Source organism: Microtus ochrogaster (assembly GCF_000317375.1).
Source record: "Microtus ochrogaster isolate Prairie Vole_2 chromosome 14 unlocalized genomic scaffold, MicOch1.0 chr14_random_1, whole genome shotgun sequence".
NCBI classification, from domain to species: domain Eukaryota; kingdom Metazoa; phylum Chordata; class Mammalia; order Rodentia; family Cricetidae; genus Microtus; species Microtus ochrogaster.
Window position 1 is genome coordinate 7,418,173 of NW_004949096.1, and position 26,140 is coordinate 7,444,312.

Sequence of the window (26,140 nt, forward strand, 5' to 3'; positions counted from 1 at the left end):
TTAAAATGTTACACTTTGGCCGGGCGGTGGTGGCGCACGCCTTTAATCCCAGCACTCGGGAGGCAGAGGCAGGCGGATCTCTGTGAGTTGGAGGCCCGTGTGGTCTACGAAGTGAGCTCCAGGACAGGCGCCAAAGCTACGGAGAAACCCTGTCTTGAAAGCCGAAAAAGAAAAGAGAAGTTATACTTTAGCGGATTTAAGGCACCCTGTGTTAGACTGAGGCCTGCTGTGGGAAGCTGTTGTAGTTCTGTGTTAGTGGAAGTTCTCCTGTTTGATTGAGCAGATTCAGCATTGTCTGCTGACTTCTTATTTCTCCTTAGCATCGTTTGCTTAGAGCAGTGCTTTAAATGACCTCTTGTGTAGCTGGAATTATCTTTGGGTCACCAACCAGCTTAGTTATGAATGCTCAGCCTTAGCTTAGGCTTGGCCCACTAGGTCTTTTGATTTAACTTAACCTGTTTCGAATTATCTATGTTTTGCCTTGGGGTTTCTTAACCTTTCTTTCATCCTGTATGTCTTGCTTTCCTGCTTCCTCCATGTCTGACTGACTGGCCCTTGGTGTCTCCCTGGTTTCTCCTTTTCTTTCTCCCTAAATTCCTCCTCCTCCTTTCTCTCCCTCCCCAGAAATTCCATCTATATCTCTTCCTTGGCTATTGGCTGTTCAGCTTTCTATTAGACCAATCAGGTGCCTTAATCAGGCAAGGTGAAACAGCAACACGTCTTTACATAGTTAAATATTCCGCAACATAAACAAATGCAACACATCTTTGCACAGTTAAGCAGATATTCAGCAATACCCCTGTGTTGTCCGTCCTTGGATGAACTCTATTCTGGGGCCTTCTGTTTGCATGTACTCATACTTTGAGGAGTGTAGCAGGTTGAAGGCTGAATCCCCCAAACATCCTGGAAACTGTGATTGTGACTTTTTTTGGCAAAAAAAAAAAAAAAAGATGAAGACATCTTTGGGTTGAGGGTCATAAAATGGGCATCTCCTGATAATCCAGGTGGGCACCCCAGGTGATCCTGAGGAGGGCATGGGGCAGAAGGAAGAGCAGGCTCTGCAGAAGGAAGAGCAGGCTCTGCAGAATGGGCAGGGCCTAGATCTCTGCAGCCTCTGGCCAAGGCACACTGCAAGAATGATGATGGCTCTGCCCTTAGCGCACACTGTGGATTCCTGCGGCTATGGAGGGGCCCTGACTTCTGGCTTCTCATTCCCAGAATTGTCAAGAAGCACAGCTTTTGTCCTAAGCCTCCGACTTCGACAGTTTATCACAGCCCAAGAGCTGACAGTGCGTGTCTGCTTTGATGGTTCTGTAAGATGAAAATTTCACAGGCAGCAGAGGGGTTGTTTTGGTCTCCGGGTTGTGTGGTGAGCTGGCTTGTGCTGACGGAGCAGCATCCCTCAGCCATGCGGGTCTTCCTCTGGCCTGTTCTGTCCACCTCAGACCCTGCTCTCTTTCCAGTCTTGGTGCTGCTGTGAATGGGAAGAAAGTCTGAAAGTTTTCAACATGACACCTTCTGGGATGACCGCTTCTTTCCATTGGTTTTGAGCTTCGTCTTAGGCCTTTCACTCACTACTTAGCTCCAGGGCACAGGCCCCAAATTTAAGATGTTGGAAAACTCAGAAGCCAAAACTAAGAACAGACGTGAATAGTAGCTGCTCTCCTCGTGCTCAAGAGGCAGGTGACCAAGTGTTTGTTCCAGGGTGGATCCCAGCTTTGGCTCAGTTTCAGGAAGTCAACACCAAAAGGCACTGGAAACTAGAGTTCAGATTTATTTTTTAAAGTTTTTTTGTTGTTGTTATTTTTAAGTCTGATTTAAAATATATATATATATATATATATATATATATATATATATTTATTATGCCTATAGTGTTCCTCCTGCATGTATGCCTACAGGCCAGAAGAGGGTGCCAGATCTCGCTATAGATGGTTGTGAGCCATCGTGTGGGTGCTGGGAATTGAATTCTAGATCTCTGGAAGAGCAGTCAATGCTTTTAACCTCTGAGCCACCTCACCAGCCCTCTTAAGTCTGATTTCGATAAGAGATAATTCCCAGCAAGAAATAAACTACAACCTCCAAGGAAGCAAATTTAAAGCGAACACCGTGAGCTTCACACAAAACTCTATCTGTTGGGGCTAGAGAGAAGAGCCATCCATCACCAATCACCAGGCATAAGACTAGTTCCGGGGGCCAGTGCCTTCTGACCTCTCCCCTGTGGGCACTTGATACACATACATTCATGCAGGCAAGGCACTCAGACACAAGAAATGACATGAAGCTGATAAAAATGCCTTTGTTGGCCATGCTATTCCATGAGCTCCATCTGGTAGTGGAAACTTATGGTTTCTGAAGGTAGTGGGCAGGAATTCTCCATCTATTTCTTAGATTATGGAGGGCTTTAAAAAAAATCCCTATTCCCAGCTTCAAGACACTGGGCCTCCAAAGGTTCTCAGGTTGCTGAATTGGATAATACACAGACATTGAACATGTTAAATATTTTATTCACATTGTTTATAAACTATATCCACCTGGAAAACACACGAATCCAAAAATAGATTATTTTACAGTAATTCACATTTTTTTTTTTTAAAACAAGTTGCTTTTTGAGGTTAAACTCTAAACAGAGAGGTCTTCAGCCTGCATTGCTATTCAGTGCCTCATCACTTGGCAGTCTCAGCTCTGGGGAAGTCCAGGTTGGGGGTGGTTCACCTTGTTGCAGGCCAACAGCAGGTGTGGAGACTCTAACCCGTGAACGCTTATTGTTGCAAATTCACTGTTCTTACTTTTACCAAGAGATAAAACTCTGTGGTAGAGTCGGAGCACTCATCAGGTATGAAAGGAAGAGAAACTGATGACGTGCCCGGCTGTTGTGGGCTGATGGACACTGTCTGCTCTACAAGGGTTTAACGTCTTAGCCCCAGAGGGAATCAATGAGTTCTGGTTTGATCAGGTTGACAGTTTGAATCACAGAAACAGCAGTGATTTGGGAATTAACGCACATGTCTGTTGACTAGTCTGTAGAAATGACGCTAGCCACCAGCGAGGAGAAAGGGGGCCGTGATTTCAGTAACAGTTCCCAGTGTGGCTAATTACGAGTATGTAAGTTCTGAGGGGTTGGCTGTGGATCAAGTGGCTGTGGCTCTGTGGTCACAAATGATGATCTGGTTAAGAAACTTATCATTAACTAAGCTACATTCAATTAGGTCCCAGCTTAGTGACTTAGCTTTTTTATTAGGCAGTTTGTCTATGGAATAATTTCACATCTAAAGTAAGCACGCCGTCCGTACATTTCATCTGCTCCTAAAAGTTAATCCCAGGTAAGCTGCCTCAGCTGACCGCTCAGAACCTCTGGACTAGGAGGGTAACGTGTCCTTAATGGTGCAATGGGCCCCTCTTTGGAAGCAGTACCCATAACACTGACTACCTCGGCTCCAAACACTTCATTAGGGAAATAATGTCTCACCAAGTTGCCACAAAAGACCATCCCTTCCTCCCCCTTGGGGTGAAGACACTTGCTTAAGGGGTTCTGCCGTCACCCCAATAGACGACAACTGAATCCAAATGAGAGCTGAGACGTGCAGAGATTTTATCAGCGTGTTTGTAGGTTTTGAAGAGGAGGACAGGGAGGAGGAAGAAGAAGACTTTCAAATGTCTATTTTGATCTGATTGTTTCAAACAACAGAAATCCGTCAAACAAGCTCGGTGTGCGCAGATCATAGTTTGTCTTCCTGCCACCCGTGTGCGTTTTTTCCAAATTTGTACACTAACCTCCGGTCAACTCGCTCCAAAATCCCCGTTTTGTAGTAGTATCTGTGAAAGGCAAGCAGAAGAGAGAAACCCAGGGAAGGTTTTGCACCCCAAGAAAAATAACAGCACGTAAACATTCCTTGCTCCTCTCGGGTGACAGGGCTTTACCAACCCTGGTATTTCCACACCCTGCTATTAACTTACACTTAAACCCTTCCCAGACACCTTGAAGTCTGAGCCTCTCCACAGTCAGTCCGGCATGTGTGCGTGTGTGTGCGTGTGTGCACGATGGGTTCAGGGTGACCACCCCCTCATGCCCCCGGGGAGCGCGGCCAACTGGAAAGGATGGTGGGTCACTTTACAAGCTGTAATCCCACCTGAAACTGAGGAGAGGTTTAGCTCACGACCCTTTCATACGAGGTGGGGAGAAAGGCTGTGAAAATGTGTGATTTTTCTCCGGCTGCTCGCTCTTTTCTATAACTCGTCTCTGCAGGCCCCGCCGCTCACTTACCTCAGGGCTCTGCTCAGCTTTTCATAGGTCATCCTGTCATTCTTCTTCCTTTGTCCCCACATCTTGGCCAGGGCTTCTGATTTAACCACTCGGAAAATGCCCTGCTCCCTGTCTTCCCATTCCAGGATGCCACAGTTTTCTTCAGGAGACAGAAGCAAGTCTCGGACAAATTCCCACAGGTGAGAGCTTTGGAGGCCTTTGGGAAGGAAGCCCAAGAAAGTCAGCTTCCTGTCTTCCTAAACTGGCTTTTTTCAAAGAGAGACTGTGTCTCCTAGTAGCACCTTAAGCGGCACCCATAAAGTCTCACCAACATGACAGCCCAGTCATGGACTGAACAAGGAAGACGCCAGTGGAGGTGGCAAACTTGGGGAAAGGCCCACGAGGCCTCAGTCCTACCCAGAGAGCTACAGGCTACCGAGGAAATGCTGGGAGTGGGAGAACAGACCCTCCTCAGGGAGAGCACACAGATTGGTTGTTCAGGGCCAAACAGTCAGTCCTGAAAACATACATCCAGGTAACATGATAAGGACTGAACAGGTTCTATTCAGGAATATATATGTGTATACGCATATCCATGCGGTAACAGTGAAAAAGAGATCATGAGTTTGAAGGAGAGTGGTGACGGGTACACGGGAGGGCTTAGAGGGAGGAACGGGAAGGGGAAATGATGTAATTATAATCTCAGATGATAAAAATACGAGAGATGTTAAAAGAAAAGAAAGTGGGAGGCAGAAAAGGCAAGAGAGGAAGGGAGAAAGAGAGAGGTGTAACTTCTCATTAACTTGGGAGAATTGTTGCTGGGCTGGACAAGGCTCCCTTTAAGTGCGCTGCTTGGAGTCTTACCAAGCTGCAAAATGTCTGTCTACTGATAAACTATAAGCAAAATCCCCCAGCAGAGACACGAGGTTTACCCAAAGAACACCATGGCTCTTCAAGACCTCACTCCTTTCTGATGGGCAAGAGGGTTGCATTAAAATGGGAGCCTGGCCCTTTCCTAAGCAGAAATGGAGGAGGAGTGGATTGGGGGTGGGAACAAGGGGGCAGGGAGGAGAGAAGGGAGGGGAAACTGGAGCCAGGATGCAAAAATAAATAGGTAAGTAAACAAAGTTACTTAAAAAAAAAGATCTGGTACCCACAGCCATTCTGCAGTTTCATTTCTCACCAGAGCTGGTATTTCTTTTGAGCCTTTAGGGCATGGTTAAGACTGATCTGGGCCATGACTGCCAGGGGTTGGGTCTAGAAATGCAGTGTCTTTAGTTACCCTCGGTGTCAAAGGGGTAATCAGATGCCCATGTCATACTGCGGGCTCCAGGATGTAATGGTTTAACACACAGCAAGTGGCTAGCACAGGCTAGCACAGGGTGACTGCTTGGCACATAACAGATGTGGAGCTTGATTCTGCCCCAGGCAGATCTCAGTGCTCAGAAAGACTCCTGGCCTGGCCAGTCCCCCACATTGCCTTTGTTCTCTTCCCCCAAGTACCTCAGTGAGATGGCCACACAGTGGACCAGGAAGCAGAGAACTCTCCTGCAGTAATAGACCCTAGTCAGAACACTTCTTTAATTCTAAAATGCGCTGTCCAAGTGAAAATAAGGATTTTGATCACATGTATGAAAGCCATCCCTGATTTCTCTGCTACCTCCCTGGGGAAGTGACTGGTCCCACTCAGGCGCATACAGAAGAAAAATGGTGACCCTGCTCTTACTTGTTCGGCTGTGACAGTCCTGACTCTTGATGCCACTCGTTTTCAAGCAACTGGAATCAGCATCTGAAACAGAAGGACCATGGCAGTGGAGGGGCCTCAGACTGCACCCCACAGAACAGAAGTTAATGGCAAGCTGAGTGGTACGAGACACTTTAGGGTGCTTAGTAGATGGAGGGATGGGGACCTCAGTTGATCCTGGGACCTGCTGTAAGTGCTTGCCGAGCTTCTGCTGGAACACAAGGGAGAACACAGGCGCAGTCCCTGTTCGTGTGACCAGGTGAGCTCCAGGAGAAACAGACAAACCACATGGTGTTTCAAAGGTGATCAGTGCATGACACTGGATAGAGAATGATGTAAGAAGTGGCTACATTACGAGGGAGGACCTCACAAGAGGGGACAGTTACATTATGAACCAGTGGGAGGAGAAAGAAAGCAGGGAGAGGAGGAGAGAGGGGGAAGAGAGGGAGGAAGAGGATAGAGAGGGGAAGGAGGGAGAGGGGAAGGAGGGAGAGGGGAAGAAGACAGGGAAAGGAGAAAGAAGAGGGGAGGAGGGAGAGGAGGAAGAGCAGGAAGAGGAGGGAGAGGAGGAGGGATTTAGGTGGAGGCAGCAAAGTGCACCCTGCTCTTCCCATCCCAGAGTACCTAGGAAGCATGAGTACCCTGTGGCTGGAGAGGGCAGGAAGTGCTGCTGCCATCCATGGAGGCTATAGACAGATAGTGGCAGGTCATGTTTTTGCAGGCTGGGTGATGGTTTGGGATTTTATATTAAAGTGAAAGCAGAGATTCCCCCCCCCCATCCCCGTCCCAAAGGTGGTGGACTGATTTTTTCCCACTGAGACAGAGTCTTCCTTAGCTCACGTGGCACTGGACTCGCTGTATTTTGGATGATCCTGAGCTCCTGGCCCTCCTGCCTCTACCTCTCAAGTGAGTGCTGGTGATACAGGCATGTACTGCCATTTCCAATTTATGCCGTGCTGGGCACGGAACCCAAGGCTTCATGTGTGCCACACAAACTACGTAACTGGGCTATGTCTCTAGCTCAAAGACCCACATTTTAAGAAGACCCATCTTGTGACTGTGTGGAGAACCAACTGGAAGGGACTCAATAAAAACAAAGAGATTAGAACTCATGTAGGAAGCAAGATGTTAACTCAATATTGACTCGAGTTATATATTATAGTGCTGTAATCGATAATCTGACATACCCACACATGCATTATTCTAAGGAATATAAATTTTTAAAAAGACTATCAGAACCAGACCTGCATCCTACCGCCTTAAATCTCTGCCTGTTCTCAGCTCTCTGCTCCCCTTGCTTCAGCTACACAGGCTCTCTCTCAAGGCAGGCACCATCCACCTTGGGGCCTCCACAGTCGCTCTCTGCCCAGATTGCTCTTCCCTTTACTCTCTGGGGATTCACGGCCTCATCTCGGTCTCGAGTCAAATTCACCTTCCAGGGGTGGCCTCCTCCAGCTGTGACAACTGTAACCACACATGTGTGCCTCTAGGTTCTGCTTAGCTTCCCACATCTACTTCCTCTTTCTGTGTTTGCCTTCTAGCTCCTTCCTGACACGTTGATTTGTGCGGTTTGTAGTCTGTGTCCACTAGAGGGCAGGATTTGCCTTGCCTATGTATTCCCTTAGCGTCTAGCACTGTGCTGGGTATCAGCAGGTCTGAAATGACCTTCTACACTACACTGACCACACTGACGGTATAGTCTATGACGTGGACGAGTGGGACAAGGGACAGATGTGTCCTCTTGGGAGGAAAGGGTGTCCTGTGTACACTGCTGCCCAGCTCCTGTGTTCTGTGCCACTGGGTCAGATCATTCCCCAAGTGGTCCCCTTTTGTCAGCAGGACGAAGGCTATCATGTTAGGCAGGCCTTTCATAAACTGGGCCACACCCAGCCCTTTAACCTTATCTCTTTTTGTGACCCAACTTTCATCTGAGGTTAGTTGGTTTCAATGGGGATTTTTACCCACGTTTCTCACCCACCACTTCTACCCAGCTGACTCTCACGGAACCTCTTTAGAGCTTTTCCTAAAGCCACATCCTGGGCTAGAGCCCCTACCTGCCTACCTGAGGTCTAATGGCACCCATGTGTTTCTTTCTTTAAAATCTACCTGACCTTTCCTCTACTAAAGCTGAGTGCTTCCTAGAGAGAGGCCTCATCTGCAACATCAAAGCCCTGCAAAAGCTCTGGATGGCATGATTGTCATTTTATTAAGGAGGAGTTTAGAGCCCAGAGAGTCTAAGACTTTTGTCCAGGTGTGAAGCTGGGCCTTGAGTCCAGAGTTCCCATCCAAGAGCTAACACTCACAGTCAGGATGCCGTCAGGTCCTCTCGGGAGCCCTTGGCAAGCACTGAGTGAGCACTTAGCCCCTGTGGGCTGAGGAGTTGCCACTGCCTCTTTTGTGCTGTGTGTCTGTCCCCATCTCTAGACTTCTCCATTGTGTTGCTGAATCTTGTAGGAAAAAAGCAAGCGGAACCATAACAATAAACAAAGGCGAGTTAGTGCCCATGAACAGATAAGAAGCCTTCACTGAACCATAAAGAGGGCCAGGGGAAGAGCGTGCTTTTCAGTTCTATGGGCCCTTGTGCTTGGGATGGCGTCCGTTTGGTGTGATCAGGGAGCACAGAGCAGGAGGCATCACAAGAGACATGAAGATGGTTCATCTGGGCACATCACTGTCCTAACTGTCCCAGGCCCTCATGAGTTGAGGAACTTCCAGATCTCTCTTTTTTCAATCTAGTGATTGAGATAGAGGCTGAGGCAGAGGAGGTAGAGCCATTACTGCCGAGCCGATCTCGAGGCAGTTGCTTGATTAAACTCTGGACCAAGATGAGCTGTTGATCTGCTGTGGTACCCTGAAGGAACTCTGTTTATCTGTAAATAGTAGTATGCATGTGTGTGTGTGTGTGTGTGTGTGTGTGTGTGTGTGTGTGTGTGTGTGTGTATCCAGGTAGCTGGAGTGGCTGTTGTGGTCTCAGGGGAGGCATAGTCTGTGAGGTTTAGGCGAGCCTGGTTGGACTTGAGAGTGGAAACTTAAAACAGAGCCAAGGGGTTTATTATCATTTGTTGGTTGAAATCATAGTTGTTTGTCCTCTAGAAGTTAGGATGGAGGCCTGGGAATAGGGTTTCAAAATCAAGCTCATTGCAGCCCATGACACTGTCAGTCCATCCAAAAAGCCCACTCTACACTAGCATGGCACAGAGATGCTCCAAAGTTCAAGAGCAGGAGTTGCTAGCCATGAACCCAAAGGCATAAACTCTATTCTGGGGTATGGTGTAGCCTCAACAGACATAGCTGTAGTGGAGGAGGGTGGGGACATGTGGAGAAGGAAAAAAAGTGATCAGGACTGGAGTGCTCCTCCTTGAACAGTTTCGATGGCTTCGTGGCTTGCTGGACTTTTGGCAGGAACGAAGTTGAAGATACCCTGTTACAGATCTTTGTCAAACTAGACTCAGAGCTAGACACATCTCGGGAGCCTTGGGTTTCCACAAAGTGGGCAAGAGAACAAACAGAAGAGCCTGGGAGCAGCTCCGCATGTGTGTATGTATGTGTATACCAAGTGTGTACTTCTGTGTGTATGCGCGTGTGTATATGCATCATGTGTGTATCCATGCATGTATGTGCATGTGTGTATTTATGTATATATGTGAATGTGTGTATGCATTGGGTAAGCATGTGTATATTCCTGTGTGTATGCACACATGTGTAAACACGTGTGTAGGAGTGTGTATATGTGCATGTATTCATGTATGTATCCCCATGTGCACGTACGTGTGTGTATGCATGTTTATGCATGTGCATAGTGTATATTCCTGTGTGTATGCATGTGTGCATGTGTATGCATGTATGTATTCCTGTGTGTATGCACGTACGTGCGCATGTGCATATTCATGTATATATGTGCATTGTGTTACCCTGTGTGTATGCACATGTGTATGCATGTGTATAGCAAATGTGTATTCCTGTTTGTATGTGCATGTGTGTATGCATGTGTGTATTCGTGTATGTATGTGTGTGTGCATGTGTATAGAAGGTATGTATGCTGTGTGTATGCATCTGTGCATGCACATGTACATGCATGTATGTATGCATGTGTGTATGCATGTGTGTGTGTACGTGTAGCTGAATGTATAAGCACAGAGCTTGAGAGGACAAGCTGGAATCAGTCCCAGGGTTGTGTTTACTCTCAAGTTGCTACACCCCAGGTTCTTTAGCTACAAATGTGAGCTCATATGTCTAGATTCCTGGCTCTACACCTAGCATAGTGTTAAGTGCTTAAAAACAATGATGGCTAGCAACTTTTACTGAAGTCTCCAGGATGCCACCCTGCCCTCCTTGGCTATGCTGTCGTTGGTCTCTGGTTGGCATCAGTATTTAAAGTGGTCTCTGGTTTCCTGTTCCAGGATATCTGGGACCATGAAACATTGCTGGGTCATAGACTTTGTGGTCATATGGTCCTAGGACAGGCTTATGGTTTAGCCTATCAAGTTGTTGACTTCGTTCCTACCTCTGTGTTCAAGTTCTACATCACAGTTTCTGCTTGGGGAAGCATGGTCCTGAAGGCTGCAGAGAAGTCAGAGCAGGCCCCAGGAGGGTCTGGAGAAGCCAGTAGTATCCTGGCCATGGAACTGGGGCTGGGAGGAGAAGAGCTGTGGGGCTGCTGTCTGGGTAGTCTCAATAGAGGTCTTAAGTCTAGCCTCGGCCTGGAAGTTTTACCTCTTTGTTGTTGGGGCAGATGGAGCAGAGAGCCTCAAGGAGCAGCCACTGGTGGAGGGGTTACCTCTGTGAGTCCTAAACACACTTACCCAAAGCCTTTCCTCCATCGCCCCCACTTCTAGCTTTTTCTCACTTCTTCTGAATTGGACCACCAGCATCACCATCCTAGACTCCTGTCCAACCCAGACACAGCAGCCCAAGAGATCTTCTACTCTAGTTATGCCCTTTATCATTTCCAAGCTTACAATCCTTCACTGGCTGCTCAGCTTGCTCAGCATGAGACCCAGACTCCCCTGCTCATAAACATGCCCTTGCCTAGCTCTCAGGCTCAGCTCCCATTCCTCTTGTGGATGCTGCTGTTTCTCCACTGATAATGTCCAGGAGAACTTGCTGTGACGGGGAATACCAGCAATCCAATATGGTGGCGCCTGACCACCTGGGAGTGCATTTTAGACACAACTACTGCTCCCGAGGACTTGAATTTTAACATTATTTAATTTTGTAATGCTCACATATGGCTAGTGGCTCCTCCTTGGGACAGCCCAATGTCACACCTTCTAGCTCTTTTTCAAGGATGACTTGGGCCCAGCATTTGCCTTTGTCCCCTGGAAGCCTAGCTTCCTTCTCTCCAGCTAGGGCCCTTGGGGCTGGATAGGGGTGACCCATTTCACAATGGAAGTTGCTATTCTTGTGCTAATGTCCCTAAAGCAACAAAAAAAAAATCACAAAACTTTAATTGATTAGAAGTTTAAGAACTTAAATCCGCAGTTGATGGAGATTTAGGGAGAGGGAAAAAAAATCCTGGGCCAACAAGATGGCTCAGTAGGTAAAAGGGCTGGCTGTGTGAGCCTTGTCAACACACCACGGAAGGATAATCTGTCTCCCAGGAGTAATCCTCTGGCTTCAGTATTTGCACTGTGGCATGCACACACGAGAACACACACTAACATAGAGCTTAAAAATCCTAACAACTATATAACAAACCCTCATTGTCTATCCTTTCATATCTGTCTTTCAGAAGGGCCTTGGAAAACCCCATGTGGCCTGCCCACTCTTTGACTGAGCAAGAGTCCATGGGGAAACGGCCCAATCCAGAACCACATCTCCTTTCAGCCCTTGGGCCAGGGTCTTTGCACAGAACCCAATAATGAATAGCAATAATAATCATTTTTTTACAAAATGGTAGCTCCAGCTAAAGTAAGCTGCTGGCTGCTGGGGGGTGAAGTCATTTTCCAGGGTGACTGGCTATAGCCGCTGGTAGGCTGCCCGTACTCCAGGGGTTGGCACCACACCCTTGCACATGTATTGGCAGTACTAACTACGATCAAGTGTTATTTTTTTTTTTTTAAAGAAGAAAAGGCATGAAGTTGAGAGAGGACATGTTGGGAAGAGTAGAGAGTGATTATGATCAAAATATATTGCATATATGTATGAAATTCTTGAAGAACAAATAAAAATATTTTTTTAAATGGGAGCTCCAAAGTTTCCTTTCCCTGCCCGCGTCTGCAGAAATGAAATGAGAAAATGGCTGCAATCACCGGCCATTTGAGACCTACCCATCATTTCCCAATTGTCAGTTTGACCTACTGAGTGGGCTCAGATTATTCTGAAATATCAGCAGCCATAAGGCCTCTAATGGCTGAAAGTTATTGGTAAAGTTAATGGGCACTGACTTTATAGTATCCACGCAGCAGGCACCAGAAAGGTCTTTTACCAGGCACAAATGCCATTGCTTCTTAAACTAACCACAACCTAGAAGGGTCCTGTCCTGATATTTTATAGACAGAGAGATGGAGTCTTGAGGAGGGTAAGGGCTTTGTGGACATGAGTTATTGTCCTGTACACCTCCACCTGCGATCACACGATTTAACCCATGTCTCCCCACTGTTTCTCTACATTGTGGCTTCTTTTGGTTCATCAGCTTTCTATTGCAGCTCTTAAAGCAGCATGGGACCCAAGAGGCCAGCAATAGTTGGGCACCGATTTGGGCAGTTTGAATGGCATACTTACAGTCTTTGATGGCGGTCTTCGTCTCTTCAGCATCATTGAAGAAGGAATAACCTGGGAGAGGAAGGGGAAGAGAGAGTCACAAACCATCCCGTGCAATCCTGAGGGCTGGCCGGGTGAGGAGGGGAGGCTTGGGAGGAAGAGAAGTGATTCTCTCCTCGGGACACTTGGAGACTATCAGGCCCTTATAAAGCCATCCTGAAACAGAACAACAACTTCCTACTTTTTCAAAGCTTGCTTGAAAAGAACAGCTGATGCCAGGGAGTCCACAAGGCTCTGTGGAGCTGCCGGTTGAGCTTGTCTAGAATCCAGGAACTCTGGGCTCTGAACTGAACTGGACCACTGTTGTCTGTGCAGTTTTGCCTGTCACAGGCTCTCTGGGCTCGTTGCTTAGTCTCAGTGGAATATGAGGTGAAACATCCACTTTCTCCCTTCTGGCCCTGGGCCTATGATTTCTGACATGGGACTGTAATCCTCAGAGTTCAGGATGACTGAGATGTGATAGCCAAAGGGAAGAGAAGGATAAGAAACTCGCATGGCTCCACTTGAATGTTTAATTCATTGGAAGACCATGCTGGTTCCTTACTCTGTAGAATGGTGACCTGGACTGGAGTTTAAGATCATGTTTTCAGGAAGCAAGTCAGGTCAACAGACACCTATTTCCTAACTCGGTGTCTGGCATGAGGACTGCTTTCTCTTTGCTGACACAATGGAACTCTTTGGCCAAATGGCCAACTAGAACAAGGTCAGGGACTGATGGGAGATGTTTCTTGTTCTACATCGGTAGAAGCCATTCTGTGACCCCAGGCTCTCTCCTGACTTCTACTTCTGGTGACCAGGTCTCTTGCTTCTAGACCTTCAAATCTTACTGCAATATCTACTGAACAGATGATTCTCTGGGCTCTGGAGGCCCCTCTAGTGCCTCCCCTGGTTGAAGCTTCCTTATTCCATGTCCTGTTCTTGCAGAGACCTAGACTATGGGGTACCCAAGGCACAGATAGTTACCCAGAATATAACTCAAAAGGAGAAAACCTCATGATTGTTCTAATGGTGATTATGCCCAGAGGGGCAGTGGGCCACTGTGTCCTGGGCAAAACTCTGGAGAGTAAACTCTGGCCAGGAAGCACGTGCACACAGACTTGCCTGAGGAACCTTAAGGGAAGAACTTCAGAATGGAGCAGGTAGTGGGAATGAAGGTGTGTGCAACCACACCTGGCCCTTGGGAGGTTTCTGAATGGAGTTCCAGGATCCTCTTCCCAGGGTGGCTATGACACACTCAGACTTGTCGCCATTTAGGGAGAACACTCCCTGAGGATAGGCTTTTACTTCTAGCTCAGGGTGGCTACTTCTAGCTACCACTCTGCTTTCTTGCCAGCAGGCCTTCCTGTTGGGGCGGAGCAACTGGAGGCCCCAACAGACTCCCAGAGCTGGAAGGTGCTCTGAGGTTTCTCTGCCCAAATGGGAATCTCTGCTTTGGACACAGTGTCAAGGTAGACAGCTTGGCTCCCCAGCGACAGGAAACTTCCTGCTTTTTGTGTTGCCGAAGGAGCCTTTCCAAGAGAAACGGACAAAACCCGCAACTTTTCAGATTCCTTGAAATCAAACGTAGATGTGTCTGCTTTAGTGCCTCTCCTAGCTCCTGTGCCTCTTGGTTGTATTAATATAGAAGGGGCTGCTACTTAGTGTCCTTATAGGGCTGTGCCAAGTAATTGTTCACCAAATCCTCCAAAGAAGCCCGGGGCAAGGAGGTCGTCCATTCTCCCAGTGGATAATAAAGTCAGGGGATTTGGACAGGGGGTGCTCCTGGCAAACCCTATGACTTCCATGTGTAAGAGTTGGGACTGTATTAGTGACACAACGTGTCCTTCAGATTTCCTGGCTCTTACTTTGTCCTGACTGCCTGTGGAGCGGCCCCGCACACGATCTGGCCAGAGCGGAGGTACAGAGCTTCTCACTCCAACTGCTCTACTGCGAGGGGATAAACAGCGCATGCTCATAGCGTTCCCGTGCTACTGTGGCCACCTTCTGGCCATTGGATCCTGGACTGAAAGGAACGTACTAAGAAAGGCAATTCCTGCTTAGTCAGGGGAGAAGTAGAACGCTCGTTTTGCTCAATTAGTTTTCAACATCCTCGTTTGAGGCTTTCAGCCTGGCCTTGGACTTTCTTACTCGCGCACTTGCTTTCTTGGCTCTTGCTTTTCTTTCGACTAAACTCTCTACACGGGGACAACGGAATTTCTGGCTACCGAGAACTTTTGACTGAGCGTTGATAACGTTTGGCTATGAGAATCATGGGAAGGGAAGCAGGTCGCAGGGATCCGGTCCTAGTTTCAGCACCCGCTCCCGAGGCTTTGCGGACACTGACCTTGTGAGCGAATGTTCTGCAGGATGAAGTACAGGTACTCCCCACAGATGCCGGCCGCCTCGATGAACTCCTCCTGCGTCATGCTGCACAGCTGCAGACCGCTGACGTTGAAGTGGCAGAAGGAGATGCAGTTGGCGTCAAGTTTGTACTGGTCACAGCAGAACTGGAGCCATTCCCAGACATGGCGCTTGGTCCAGTATTCAGGGTGCACCGATGTCCAGTAGGAGTCACAGGCTGCATCAGAGCACAGAGAATTAAGAGATGACAGTCTTCAAGGGGCTCCAAAGAATACTCCAGTTATGTTAGCATCTTTGCCCTTTACCCAGTGGGAGGAAAGGGCTTTAGATCTGGCATGTACTTGCAAGGGTCCAGGTCACCTTCTCTGCAGAGATGACGAGAGAGAGAGAGAGAGACAGAGACAGAGAGAGACAGAGAGAGAGAGAGACAGAGAGAGTGAGAGAGCGAGAGAGAGAGAGAAGATTCTGTAGTCGAGAGAGCGAGAGAGCAAGAGAGCGAGAGAGCGAGAGAGCGAGAGAGCGAGAGAGAGAGAGAAAGAGAGAAGATTCTGTAGTTCTGTAGGTGGTTGCTGGGGCCAGAGAGAGTGTGAGGCAGATGGCGAGAGAGCGAGAGAGCGAGAGAGAGAGAGAGAGAGAGAGAGAAAGAGAGAAGATTCTGTAGTTCTGTAGGTGGTTGCTGGGGCCAGAGAGAGTGTGAGGCAGATGGGAAATTATTTTATCTTTTTCTGGTACTTAAGAGGAGGGTACTCTGTAGCACGATTAATAAAAACCCAAAGACAGAAATTGGGGTTTAATCTGAAGATCAGAATAGCAAAACAACCAGCCACTGGCTCTTACCTCTACCTCAGCCAGAAATGGCCATCCTGCCTCCATGAATCTCAGAATGAGACTGTGTGTGAGGGCTGTCTCCTCCCATTTTATATTCCTCTCTAGTGCTGGGTGGGATTAGAGGTGTTTCTACGGCAAACTCCTGTGGCTACTGGGATTAAAGGTGTGTGTCACTACTGCCTGGTCTGTAAGGCTGATCAGTGCGACTGTTTTACTCTTTAAAGTAATCTTTATTTATTAAAATACAAATGAAACATCACTACAGTACTCAGTAGAGAAGGAAAGCAAAAATATTCTTCCAACAACATGGTATCAAGAATAAGAACTCGGGAGTTCTAAAAGAGGTCTTGGTTCACATCCTGACCTAGCTGCTTGCCTTTTGGGTAAGTCCCATAGATATTTTGGCTTCTGATTCCACAGCTGGAAAATGGGGATTTCTTTGACCTACAGGGTTGTTACAGAATTTGGAGTTTGGAGTTATAGAATTTGGAGGTCAGTGCCTAGGGAATTACTAACCAATCTACTAGTTATTAACTGCCTCCCAGTGCCAAACTCTACCTGAAGCTGGTTTGAGTCTCTGTGTTAATGGACAGACAGCCATGCTGGCTAGTTGTTTGTGCATAGCTTCTGTCCACCTTTTCCAAGGGTCTGGGGCTAGCTAGACACTGCCCATAGCGTGGCAGACCTTGGACCACTGTAACAGATGTCTGTGGAGGAAAGAGATCATGGAGGAGTTAGCTGTACTGATGATCCTGGGTTCCTGGTGGTGGTTTTAGATTTATTCTTTCCTGTGGTCAGAGTGCCTGCTTCTGCAAAGGGTCGGTGTAGACATTCACACAGTTACATGTGCCGCCCTGACGTGAAGACTGGGATGTGTGCAGTAGCACCTTGTCCAGGTGCTCAACAGCCCTTTCTCAGTGTTTCCAGCAGAGGCAGACAGAATGGCGGTCTTCGGGATAGACAAGGGGTGAGAGATCCCATGATTTAGAAGCATGTCGAAGAGGATTGCTGCTACAGTGACTTTTCTAGCACAAGTCTCTGTTAGTTCCTGGATTTTTTTCCTTTTTTAAAAAACTTATCACCCAGAGAACTAAGACCAGAACTGGATAGTGTTCTAGAAAAATGCTTGAACTCACCCAGCTAAAATCCACAAGTAATTATCATGCAAATAACTGAGCTATATATTTTGTCACAAAACTCTAGGGCATCACTGGTCCTTAAAAAGCTGTAAACTAAAAAAAAAAAAAAAATAGACAAGGGGAGGTACCAGGCTCTTAGTCAGATTCTTTGTTGGTTGCAGGCAGCTAACTGCACAGGCCAGGACTCACAGTGATAAAGTTACCACTGGGCTATGACCCAGCCCTGAGGAAAATGATTCTTGCATCCCCCACTATCCATTTACTCACCTGTCAATCCACGACCCATCCATCGATCCACCCACCCACCTGCTTGCTGTCCTTCCAGCCAATAACTGAGAACTTCCCTAACTGTTCACGAACTGGAGACAACTCTGTACCGCCTATGTCATAGCTTGTTCTCCAGACAAAAGGAGTTCACACATGTTTTAGTGCTGTTATTAATGCTATCACTGTCCACCTGCTTTGTGTGGTGCCACAAACAGCAAAGTAGGAATTCATGGCCGACAGACACATTCAGCCCTTGTCTCTTGATAGATGGGGAACTTGAGGACCAGAGGGGACCCATTTTCCTTAGATCCAACTGACAGCTGCTAACAGAGCTGGGATGTGAGCTGCGGCCCGCACGCCTCGCTCTTCTCAACCCCCAGTGCTCATCCTCGGAGGATCAACACAGAAAAGACATGGCACGTGAGGAGAGAGGTGGGCAGAGAGCTAGAGAGAGGGAGGTGAAGGTCAACAGAGTGGCTGCGGTCCCTGGCTCAGGCTGTGTGAATGATGGAAAGTGACATTCTGCAGGGGCACTCCACACCAGCTGGCATTGTTGCTATTCCCCTGCCTCAACATTCTCACACTCACTGCTGCTGTGTGAGCCCAGCTAGGAGACAGCTCTGCCCTGCTGGAGGCTAATTCTGAGGTGCCAAGCCCTGGCTGGCATCATCTGGTGTCTCAAATTCCTGCAGTGATCCTACCACATAGGGGTGACGGGGCTATTTCATAAAGATAGAAGCTGAGTTTCCCTCTAACACCCAGGCTTCTTCTGGAAATCTCTTTACTTACCCACTGTTGAACCTTTTGGAAAGTCCAAGTCCTACACTTGTTTCATTTTAAAATGTTAATCAGTTTTGTCTTTCCTTTTTTCTCCTGGAGCTGGGAATTGAGCCCAGGGACTCACACCTGTGTAGGAAGTGATCTATTTTAAATCACCAGCCCCTTCACCAGAATTTTACATTCACATACATGAAAGAGCCTGGATTTTGCCAGACTTGTAAGTGCTGGTGCTAAAGCCTTTGCCCAGTAGTTGAAGACAAAGAGGGGATGGCTTGAACCTTCTCCCCTTTCCTTGGTCCCCCCACTGCTGGCTGGAGCTGGCTGATCAGGCTCAAGGCTGATTCCCGGCAGAGGGCAGGGTCTCCTGAGAAAACAGACGCTTCCTGACTTCTGTCTGTGCTTTTCATCTACTGATTTCTGGCTTGAGTAAACCTAAGAGGCCTTTAGACCTTCCTGGTATTCTGATGCGAGATGTTTATGGTCCTTGACATTCTTTGGCTGCCGGTCCTGCACGGGGGCCCTGACTGAGATGGCTATCGTGCACTGCTGTGTACCATACGGCACTTTTCTCTTCAGGGAAAGCTTTCGCTGCGTTTCTGTTCCCTTCCCCTCTCCATTTCTACCGCGGGGTTATTTTGTTTGGCATTTGAAGGTAGACTCCGTTGTTTCTGGAAGCCAAGAGAGCCTTCAGAGCCCAGAGAAATGAGAGGTGGGAGGCCTGTGCCGACATCGGGGAGGTGTTGCTGGCCTGGAGCCTCGCTCTCTCCGCTCCTTTGGGGAGCTCACTTACAGAGCGGGCTTTGTGTGCAGCAGGGGCCTGGGGCCCAGCTACATGGTGGTTGGCCTTTCTCTCTGCAAAAGCCCTTCCCACAGTGTCCAGAGCTGGGAAGAAATGGCTGTTCTCAGTGATGTGGAGGCAGAGACGGTTGGTGAAGGGGTGATTCCATGGTGTCAGCTTTAGGATGTGGGCGGAGGCCTCAGTGGTGCCATTGAGGAAGGGAGGAATCCGGCCCCAGGGTCTTTATTACCCGCCCCTCCTTCACTCCCTGCTCTCAGCCTGAAGGTGCCTTTTCCCATTCTGAGTGGTTTCTCTTCTCTCACTCTCTCTCACTCACTCTCACGAAGAATCTTCCCCTCAGGTGCCCTTCTCAGAAGATTCCAGAAGGATTCACAGCACCTCCCTCCTCAGATCTGGAGCTCTCTTCACCCTGAATGAGGAGTGCTAAGAGCCCCTTCCAATTCCCCCTACCCTTAGGCCACAGGCGTTCAGTTAGTATTGCCAGATCAACCAACGTTTATGATCTTTACCTTAAGGTAAGGAAACAGGTTCTAGGAGGTTACTGGTTCCCCCTCCAGGGTCACAGTGGCCATTAGTGAGGTAGTTAGGCACGCTGCAGATGTCTTGTCTCATGCCACATTTCCTGGTCCTGAAGGACCAAGTTGGTGCAAACCAAGATTTGGTTAAAGGCAGGCAGATGTACGCATATTCACCACACAATTATGTCAGTAAGTCTTTCTCCCCGCCCCTCCTCCCTCTCAAACTTAGGTCTGAAAAATCAGAAAGAAGATGGAGAGGTGTCTCCGGTCCTAGGAAATTACATGAAAAATTAACACAGGGCAGATAAAAGAAGGGGCTGTTTATACAAGAATTATATTCTCTTGCTGACTCATATCATCTGGGAAAGTAGAGTGTTGTTAATGTGTCTCTCATTTACCAAACTTTTTGGAGAAGCTGTGCTAAGAGACCTGTTTGCCTAGGTTCCTACTTGAAGCTAGCCAGCATCCTGCGCCCAGAAACCTGGATGCAGAAGTCCAGAGGCCACTATTAAGCAGCAGGCTTTGCCACTGCCTTTGAAGTCTGAAGTGGGTCAGGGCACTTGAGGGTCAGTTGCCTTGGGAAGACAAACTGAGAAGCCTAATTCGTCCTTAATTCCGGGGGAGTTCTCTCGAATGAAGCTATCAAGTTGGATGTCTTTAGCTTCATTGGGACTTCAGCTGCTGGCTGATGTGCTCTGGAGTCCTCACGATAGGGAGGTGACACCCAGGCCTGAAGTAGCCCCAGGTAGGGACATGGAGATTAGAAAGTTCATTCCATAGAGGACATTAGCTGCCCAGCTCCCATAGCAGGCCTGGTCATTCTCAGAGCATGGGTAACTAGAACAAAGGTAACCCAGTACCAGGCGAGGGGGAGACAGACAGTCTACTTTAGAGAAGGCCTGAGTTAGACAACTTGGGACCGTAATTAGCATGATTTATTAGCATGGGGAGTTGGGAGAGTTTTTCACCCAAGGCAACAATGAAGAGAGGTAGTGGATGAACTGGGTGGTTTAGGGCACCATCACCTGCAGCTTTTGTGACAGAGAGGAAGGGCTGTAAAAGGGAAATCCTGTGGTGATAAAAGGCGGCTTCCAGATTTCCTCTCAGTGCTGGCCTGGCCCCATCCTATAACCTCTCTTGGCTTTCATTCCCACCTGGAAATAACTTCAGCCACGAGCACTGAAAGAAACTGGGTGACTTAGACTGTGAGCAGTGTTAGAAACCGGACGGAGAAGAGAGGAGAGCTGGCTGGGTGTCCGTAAAGAACCATGACCTTGAGCGTTAGGGAGACCTTGAGAGGGCCAGGCCTGGGTAGCCAGGGTGTGGCTTCTCAGAAGGCCTATCCAAACCAGAGGGAGCCAGTAGTGACTTCCCTGAGGTGCAGTTTCTGCTACAGGACTCAGTCTAGACTTGTGAACGATTTTGCGTGTGTTCTTTGATTTTGATTTAGAAATTCTTAGGCCTGTGCCCATGGATGTACTCTTGCCTTTCTGTACCCAGCACAGGAGTCTTAGAAAAGCCCAGGTGTGATTTAAATGCTTTCCCCTTGAATATATACTTAAGATTTTTTTGTACTGTTCTTTTACAAAGCTTTCCTTGAAACTGGATAATCAGAGCTGTTATATTTCTTTTCTTTCTTAGAGACAGGGTCTCACTATGTAGCTCTGGGTGTCCTGGAACTCACTATGCAGACCAGGCTGGTTTTGAACTCTCAGAGAGCAACCCGTCTCTCCTCCCCAGCCCTGGGGTTAAAGACATGTGCGCCATCACACCTGGCCAGCACATCTGGCCAGCGAACCTGGCCCAACAGCTCCTTCACTCCTTGAGGGCTCTGATGTACTTACTAGTCATCCTGCTCAATACTGTGGCTTTCATGCTGTCTGCAATACTTTCTATGAGGTCTTATATCACAGCACCCATTTTACAAACAGGGAAAGGAAGGCCCCAGGAGCCAGCCCTTTTGAAAGTCACACGATGGGTAAGGGACGGAGCTAGAGTTGGGTGACACAGGTCTCATTTCTCGTCGTGCAGCTGAACTGTGATAACAGCTATGCTGAAGGAAAAGGGAGGAATCTGCCTGAGGGTGTGCGGGCAGAGGGGGGGCAGCACCTAGTCTTCTCCACTGCCACCCGAACTCTGTGCTATGGTAGACTTGAGGCGCTTCTTGGAATTTATTCCCTAGAACTTTCCCGGGCAGGAAAGCTCTGCTCTGGAGAGAGTATAAACAAAATTCCAAAATGAAGAAGGTACCACATGTTGGCATGGCCACTTTGAAGGCCAGGGAAGGTGGGTGTGGGGAGGAGGCTATCGAGGGTACAGCTCCAGGAAGCAGGGGTGAGGCAAGGACTTTTCAGAAGGTAAACTATTGGAACTTATTTGGATACGCAACCTTTTAAAAATGGATGCATGTGAAACCCGTCATGGTGGCGTGTGCTTTTAATGCCACTACTGAGGCAGGCAGTTGGAGTTGACCTGTCCTGTTCCAAGACATCTTATACTACATACTGTGACCCTGTCTCCAAAAACCATATGGCCCAGTCAGCCATTGGTGGTGCACGCCTTTAAACCCAGCACTCAGGAGGCAGAGGCAGGCGAATCTCTGCGAGTGGGAGGCCAGGCTGGTCTACAGAGTGAGTTCAGGACAGCCAGGACTGTTACACATTCTGAGTGGTTTCTGTTCTCGAAAGACCAAAAACAAAAATGAAAATAAACCCAACCAAACAATAACAACAATCAAACCCACATGTATGCATATGTATATGAAATACGGAGTACAGAGCTTCTACCTGAATAAACTGTCTAATATTGACAGTTCTCTATTTTGAAAAAGCCGAAGCCAAGGATGAATTTATGAAGCTCAAGAGTGTTTTGCAATCTGTGACTGAGCCCTTTCGAGCCTTTAGTGCGGTCGACCAAAAGTCCTGCTTCAAAGAGCAGGGCACAAACCCTTTGTAGTAAGTACACTGAGGACACAGGCTCAGCAGCTCTCGGCTGAAGTCATTGTCAGCGTTTGAAAAGAGCTGGCTTTCTTCATTAGGCTGAGCAGGGCACCCAGCCCTCCCCTGGACATGGTTTGTCCACAGGGAGCATCACTTTCTTCTCACTTCCTTTGCCATTGGTCTTAATCACTGACTGGGAGCCTTAGCACTGAGATCTGGGCTGGAGAAAGGAGAGAGGCAGGCAGGGGTCGTTTGCCATCTGTCTTGGAGTTGCAAGGTGGTCCTGGATGAGATGACCACCTGACAAGTTTCAGGCACTTGTCTCAACACCTGACAATAGGATTAATTCTCATTTTACACTCCTAGCTTTAGGGAGTGGGTGTATTTTGGTGAAGGAAAATGTGTCAAGAAGCTTGATGTCACGTGGCCAGCAAGTGGCAATGTCTACATTCAAGATGGAGATCTGTGGGCAGCCAGGAGACATGCTTTAGGAGGCAGTAGTCAGGGCATCCTGACTGCCCCCGATCTATTCCTGGTAGAGAAGGTTTTTATAGAAATTCCGAGCTGCATGTCACTTCTCTGATGATGTTCTTGTTGGGAGGAGAAAAGAAGATACTTTATTTTCACTGGTCTCATATCTGGATGGAGATTTCAAGTTTTTAAAATGGTGGTGAGATAAGTTTATGTTTCTGATGTGTCCTGACGTGGGATTCAGAGACACTTCTGGAAGAGTGTTAGCAATGACATTGTCTCACTGTTCCTCACACTAATGGAACCGCCAAGACTCAGACCGCCGAGGGCTGCCCCCAAGAATCCAAGAGTGTACAGAATTAAGTTACATGCTCAATTCCATTGGTGATACCTTCCGTGAATGGATTATATTGTTTTGTTGTGGCAAATATACCAAACATAAAACTATTTCAGATTTTTTTGGTTTGTTTTTCAAGACAGGATTTCTCTGTGTAGCTCTGACTGTCCTGGAACTCACTCTGTAGACCAGGCTGGTCTCGAACTCAGAGATCTGCCTGCCTCTGCCTCCTGAGTGCTGGGATTAAAAGTGTGCACCACCACCGTTTGGGTATTTTAACCTTTTTGAAATATAGAGTTAGGAGAGAAAAAGTATGTGCACACTGCTGTAAGCATTAGCACAACCATCTTTAGAACTTTCTCTTTACCCCAGGTTAAAGAGGCCGAGCTTTGTTAGTGCTATCCTATGCCACGGCCATCACCCATTATAGAGGGGATTAGAGCAGGAGAGGCTAAACTGGAGCAGATAGGGTCAAAGCCAGTCTTCACTTTAAGGTCACATGGAACCTGGCCTAGACTCTGGTCAACTACAGAAGTTCCTGCTCCTGTTATCAGGGCATCATGTGGACAAGATGTTGAAGCCATCTTCCTTAAGGACAGGCACCAACAACATGAAAGAACAAATACCCTAAAGCCTTCACTTTCTTCTTTTCAAGTTAACCTCTTGTCAAAACTTTTGAGGGAAGGTGAACTGCATTTTTCACCATCTCCAGGGAATCGGGATACTTCTCGGGACCAAAGGAGAGCTGCACTATGTGTACAAATGAGTCAAGTCCAAATGCAGCTATCTCTCGCCATTGTGACATGGAATTGTCATTCACAAGGGTCACCTTGAGAACTGCTCTACTGACTTGCAAAAAATATTGCAAAAGAAACACCCCATAATGTTTTAGAAAAGTGTGATTTTTTTTTGGTTGGGCCCCTTTCACAGCTATCGCTCAGTGCATGTGGACTACAGACCATGGGTTGGGTAGACCTGATAGGGTCTTCCAGCTGAGAGTGGGAGGTTTCATGTGTGCAAGCGTGTGTGGGAGGGAGTGGGGGGCAGGGGTGTACATATTACTGTGATTTAGGGATCGCCTCTATTCTGGGAGTGCAGCAGGGGCTTCTTTGTGGACACCTCCTGATGACTTTCTACCTCTGGATTCTAGGCTCAGCCCTGTTCAGGCTGGTATGCTCAGGGTTAAGTCTCTAGGAGGACTGACGGCCTCACGGGTGCTTGTGTCACCTGTGGGGTGTGTACCTGCTGTGCTGGCAGCCGGTTGGGTTTGCTGGGATGTGCAGTCACCCAAGCACTTACTCAGGCGTGGAGGCCTCAGAGGCTTTCTGGGGCAAAGCTCAGCTGGCCTCCCTCTACAGTAAGATTTACATAAGGTCTCAAGCTTCCTACTTAAGTACAGAAAAATGAGCTGGGGGTTGGGCTGGAGAAGGAGAGTGAGAGAAGGCTGGAGAGAAGGCTTTAGAACTGGCAGGGGACTCGTGTTTCCTGAGCATTGCTCTGAGGCAAGCTACACAGTTTACACAGAAATAAGAAGAAGCAGGAGTGAGGATTCTAGCCTTTTCTTCCCCCACAAGGCAGAACCCCCTTCCCTGCCCCTCTCCACCAGCCTCTGTCCTGAGCACTGACTCCCCAGTATATCCTGCCTGAACCCAGTCCCACTGCCCTTGGGTGGAGACCCCCAGATGGCCATACCTGTCTGATGTTCAAAGGCAGGGTAATATTCTTCATTGCTGAACAAATCGGTCCAAGACATCAGGGGGTCACAGAAGGATGTGTTGGGTAGAAAGGTGCTATGGGTTACGGAGTCCAACATCACCCTGGAATATCAGAGAGGCTGTGAGGATGTGTGGAACACGGGCTTCCACACGCCACACGGTGTAGAAGCTCCCAATAGAATGGCCCTTAATTTTCAACAAGAACAGCAGCCAGGGACTCCCATTAAGTATTTCCCACAGATAGTGTTCTTTGGTACTCACCAGATCCTGCCTATCCCCATTGCACCTATGAGAAAACTGATCCAGAGGAGTTGAGACAGTTGCCCAAGTAACATCACAAGAAAGTTGTAGAACTGGGATTTGCGGATGGAGGTTCACATTGTGCAATACTACCTCTTTATTGACCTTTTCTCTTTGCTCATGCCCAACCCCTCTCTTACTATATATATTATATGGTATATATAATATGTATCTTATATGATATATAAAAGTGCACTTTGGAAGATAGTCAAGCCTTGCCCTGTGTGATTCTATCCAGAATACTGAACCAGACAGCTCTGAAAGCTTCTATGTGTTATCATGTGCGAGTGTTAGTCACAATCTTATTTCCCAGCAAAAAGAGGCCTAACTGGTGTTGTGACTTTTTATGCTTTAGACATGTGGATATGAACACATGTCACACTATGTTATTTCAGTTAGTGAACATTTACACGATACCCTGCAGCAATATTAATGTGCCAGAGCAATCCTCGACCTTCCCAGGAGTTCTGTTTCTACAGATGAATACCACATGGCGTTTCTGACACCGGAGTCCTCTCTGCTTTAGGTGTGGAGAGTACTGTGCTCTAGTACTTCCCTGCAACCTCTGTGATGGGTGCTGGGAAAGGCTCTCTTTCACGGATGAAGGATGGGGGCTCTGGGGTTCTGGGTAGCAAGTACAGCTGGCAGGAGATGGAATCTGAGTGGCAACTCAGGTGGGCCTGCTTAGAAAGTCCCTGCTTTTATCTGTTACTCTGTGCTCCCTGAGCGCCTCTTTATGGAGGTTGGAGGGGATCTCATGCAAAGGTGTCTGGCCAAGACTGGACAGACGACAGGTGTTCTTGCCCAGTCAACCTCACCTTTGCTTCTTCCCATAGGCTCAAATGCTACGTTCTGTATTTCCACAATCGTGTGTGTTGGGAGATGTCATGTTTGGAAGTTTTTAAAAAAAATTTTGTTCACTTAACTTCATTTTCTTTAAGTCTTCAAATAAAATTGA

The 26,140-nt window shown here is 47.8% G+C and overlaps 1 protein-coding gene across 1 annotated transcript; it reads right to left on the bottom strand.

Annotated features, from left to right (window-relative positions):
* Positions 1–2,540: 2,540 nt before the first annotated feature.
* Elf5 (E74 like ETS transcription factor 5) lies at positions 2,541–24,980 on the bottom strand. Its single transcript, XM_026787771.1, has 4 exons — positions 24,860–24,980; positions 5,970–6,032; positions 4,265–4,460; positions 2,541–3,816 (listed from the first exon to the last, which is right to left on the bottom strand). Exons 1-4 carry the CDS (start codon positions 24,978–24,980, stop codon positions 3,720–3,722), a joined length of 477 nt encoding a protein of 158 aa, XP_026643572.1. The 3' UTR covers positions 2,541–3,719.
* Between the last annotated feature and the right edge of the window lie 1,160 nt (positions 24,981–26,140).

Excerpts from the sequence above, each read along its gene's own strand:
- Elf5 (XM_026787771.1), bottom strand. The coding sequence starts at position 24,980 with ATGTTGGACTCCGTAACCCATAGCACCTTTCTACCCAACACATCCTTC. Across the intron at positions 6,033-24,859 it reads TGCCTTTGAACATCAGACAG|ATGCTGATTCCAGTTGCTTG; the intron begins GTATGGCCATCT and ends CTTCTGTTTCAG. Across the intron at positions 3,817-4,264 it reads AAGCTGAGCAGAGCCCTGAG|ATACTACTACAAAACGGGGA; the intron begins GTAAGTGAGCGG and ends TGCCTTTCACAG.